Source organism: Trachymyrmex cornetzi, unplaced genomic scaffold (genome assembly GCF_001594075.2).
Source record: "Trachymyrmex cornetzi isolate Tcor2-1 unplaced genomic scaffold, Tcor1.1 scaffold1025, whole genome shotgun sequence".
NCBI classification, from domain to species: domain Eukaryota; kingdom Metazoa; phylum Arthropoda; class Insecta; order Hymenoptera; family Formicidae; genus Trachymyrmex; species Trachymyrmex cornetzi.
In genome coordinates, this window is record NW_017295571.1 from 7 (window position 1) to 2,861 (window position 2,855).

At 41.3% G+C, this 2,855-nt stretch overlaps 1 protein-coding gene across 1 annotated transcript in view; it reads right to left on the reverse strand.

Moving 5' to 3' along the window:
- Positions 1 to 220: 220 nt before the first annotated feature.
- LOC108758606 (uncharacterized) overlaps positions 221 to 2,855 on the reverse strand; it is a 3,500-nt gene continuing 865 nt past the window's right edge. Inside the window, exons 2-4 of the mRNA XM_018503630.1 lie at positions 2,547 to 2,713; positions 671 to 845; positions 221 to 625 (exon numbers count right to left, since the gene is read on the reverse strand). Coding sequence (XP_018359132.1) covers positions 378 to 625; positions 671 to 845; positions 2,547 to 2,713 — 590 coding nt within the window. The 3' untranslated portion in view covers positions 221 to 377. The remainder of the gene's footprint in view (positions 626 to 670; positions 846 to 2,546; positions 2,714 to 2,855) is intronic.

The following is a 2,855-nucleotide window of genomic DNA, read 5'->3' on the forward strand; positions in this document are numbered from 1 at the left end:
CATCTTATACATTGGAAATGAAAACCTGAAATATCGACCTTGATTAACTTCGACCGTCGCTCCAGCATCCCCTTAAGTGGCATATACCTTAATGTGTGAGGTGGCACGTTCGCTCCGTCTTAGGACGGGGCCAACTAACAATAACTGTCCCTATCTACTATCTAACGAAACCACTGCCAAGGGAACGGGCTTGGAAAAATTAGCGGGGAAAGAAGACCCTGTTGAGCTTGACTCTTGCCTGGCACTGTAAGGAGACATGAGAGGTGTAGCATAAGTGGGAGATGGCAACATCGCCGGTGAAATACCACTACTTTCATCGTTTCCTTACTTACTCGGTTAGGCGGAGCGCGTGCCCCGAGGGCTTCGTGCCCCGGCGGTCACGGTGTTCTAGAGACAAGCGTGTCAGAGTGGCGTGAGGCCTCGGCCGATACTCCCGCGTGATCCGATTCGAGGACACTGCCAGGCGGGGAGTTTGACTGGGGCGGTACATCTGTCAAAGAATAACGCAGGTGTCCTAAGGCCAGCTCAGCGAGGACAGAAACCTCGCGTAGAGCAAAAGGGCAAAAGCTGGCTTGATCTCGATATTCAGTACGCATAGACACTGCGAAAGCACGGCCTATCGATCCTTTTGGCTTGAAGAGTTTTCAGCAAGAGGTGTCAGAAAAGTTACCACAGGGATAACTGGCTTGTGGCGGCCAAGCGTTCATAGCGACGTCGCTTTTTGATCCTTCGATGTCGGCTCTTTCTATCATTGCGAAGCAGAATTCGTCAAGCGTCGTATTGTTCATCCGCCAACAGCGAACGTGAGCTGGGTTTAGACCGTCGTGAGACAGATTAGTTTTACCCTACTGATGACTAGTCATTACGATAGTAATCCTGCTCAGTACGAGAGGAACCGCAGGTTTGGATACCCGAGCAGAAATTGAACCTCATGACTAGTTAACCATTAGATAGAAAAGTTGTGTTTTAGATAACTGGTGTCTAGTATTTGTGGCTAGTTACTAACCAGTTATGTAACGCTCACTTCTCCTAGCAGCTGTACAAAAAAAATTAGCTAGTAGCTAGACAAAATATGTTACACAGTAGCTGTACAAGAAAAATTAGCTAATAGCTAGATATAAAATGTTGCACAGTTACAATGTGGAAAATCATAGTTAGCTACTAGCTAGTAATGTAACGCTCACTTCTCTCAGTAGCTGTACAAGAAAAATTAGCTAATAGCTAGATATAAAGTGTTACATAGATATGACGTGGAAAATCATAGCTAGCTACTAGCTAGTAATGTAACGCCCATTTCTCCTAGTAGTTGTACAAGAAAAATTAGCTAATAGCTAGATATAAAATGTTACATAGCTACGTGGAAAATCATAGCTAACTATTAGCTAGTAATGTAACGCTCACTTTTCCCAGTAGTTGTACAAGAAAAATTAGCTAATAGCTAGACATAATATGTTATACAGTCATGACGTAGAAAATCATAGCTAGCTACTAGATAGTAATGTTCTCCTAGCAGTTGTATAAGAAAAATTATCTAGCAGCTCTCTATCCTAACTAGACAGCAACTAAATAGGAAAAAAAACATTTTTTCGACTAGATTTTTTTATAGTCTATTTTCTGCCTAATTTTAGAGATAATTTTTATTAATTATATTTCCTCTCCATCTTTTGTTGTGTTCTCTTTAAGTGCTAAACGGGCCACTAATACCTGGGTGTTACGTATGTGGGGCGAGTGGTGGAAGGAAATGGAAATAGATCGAAGCCGCAATATGTAGATACAATCCTCGTACACTGAAGCGAAATGTTCTCTTTTTTATTTTTACAACTTTGTACAGACGTGTGTTTTTCCTCTCTGGCGCCTAGCGCGTGCGTCCGCCATGTCTATAATAATAATCTCCCTAGCTTGTTCGCAATCGATACCAACATCGATAGTCAGAGGATATTGCGCTCCCTCGCGGTAGCGCGAATCAACAACTGCGCGCATAAAACAACTAAACTAAAAGCCTCTAACACTGGGAAAAAACTTTTAACATCCGATGAGATTTGAACTTGTGACTCCATTCACAGTCCAGGCTTCTGAGTCGCTCACTTAACGTACTGCTCCACTACTACCTTATCGAAAGAGATGATTTGAATCGTCTATAGTTATTCTGCACAAATATGATTTAATACCTTGTAACTATATAGTATCGACTAGATAAGTTTTCTAACTTGTCACTGGCTAGTTACTAGCTATATATTCCGTAATATCAATAAATCTGTCTAGAGACAAGCTAGTAATTACGACGTTACACCTACATGTTATTTACTGGGCAACTACTAGACGGATTTTTTGACATAAGAAATGTGTCTAGTGACTGCCTAGTAATTACGATGTAACACCTACATATTATATACTAGGCAGCCGCTAGACGGATTTCTTGGCATGACAAAATTAGTCTTCTTACAATATTTCTTAATATGAAAGAAATTAATACAAAAATATTTAAAATATAACGTATTAATTACATAATGTATAACGCATGTTTAGAATTATTTTTTTGAACTTACATGTAAATGAGAGTCGCCCGATGCTTTTTCAAAGACTTCCGCCCCGGCTCTCGCTTCGGCGAGAGACGCTCCACTTTCGCTCGACGAGGATCCCGAAGATATCCCATTGTGCCGCGTAGCCCCCGTTAACGGGGCGGTGGTCCGCGGGTGCAATCTGATCGAAGACACTATACGAGGTGTGATCAAAAAGTAAGGTGACTTTTCATTTTTTTAAAAAAATATTCATTTATTCATCCAAAATTATGTTATCCCCTTCAAAATAATCCCCCTCTGATACAATGCACTTGTGCCAGCGCTTTTTCCAGTCGT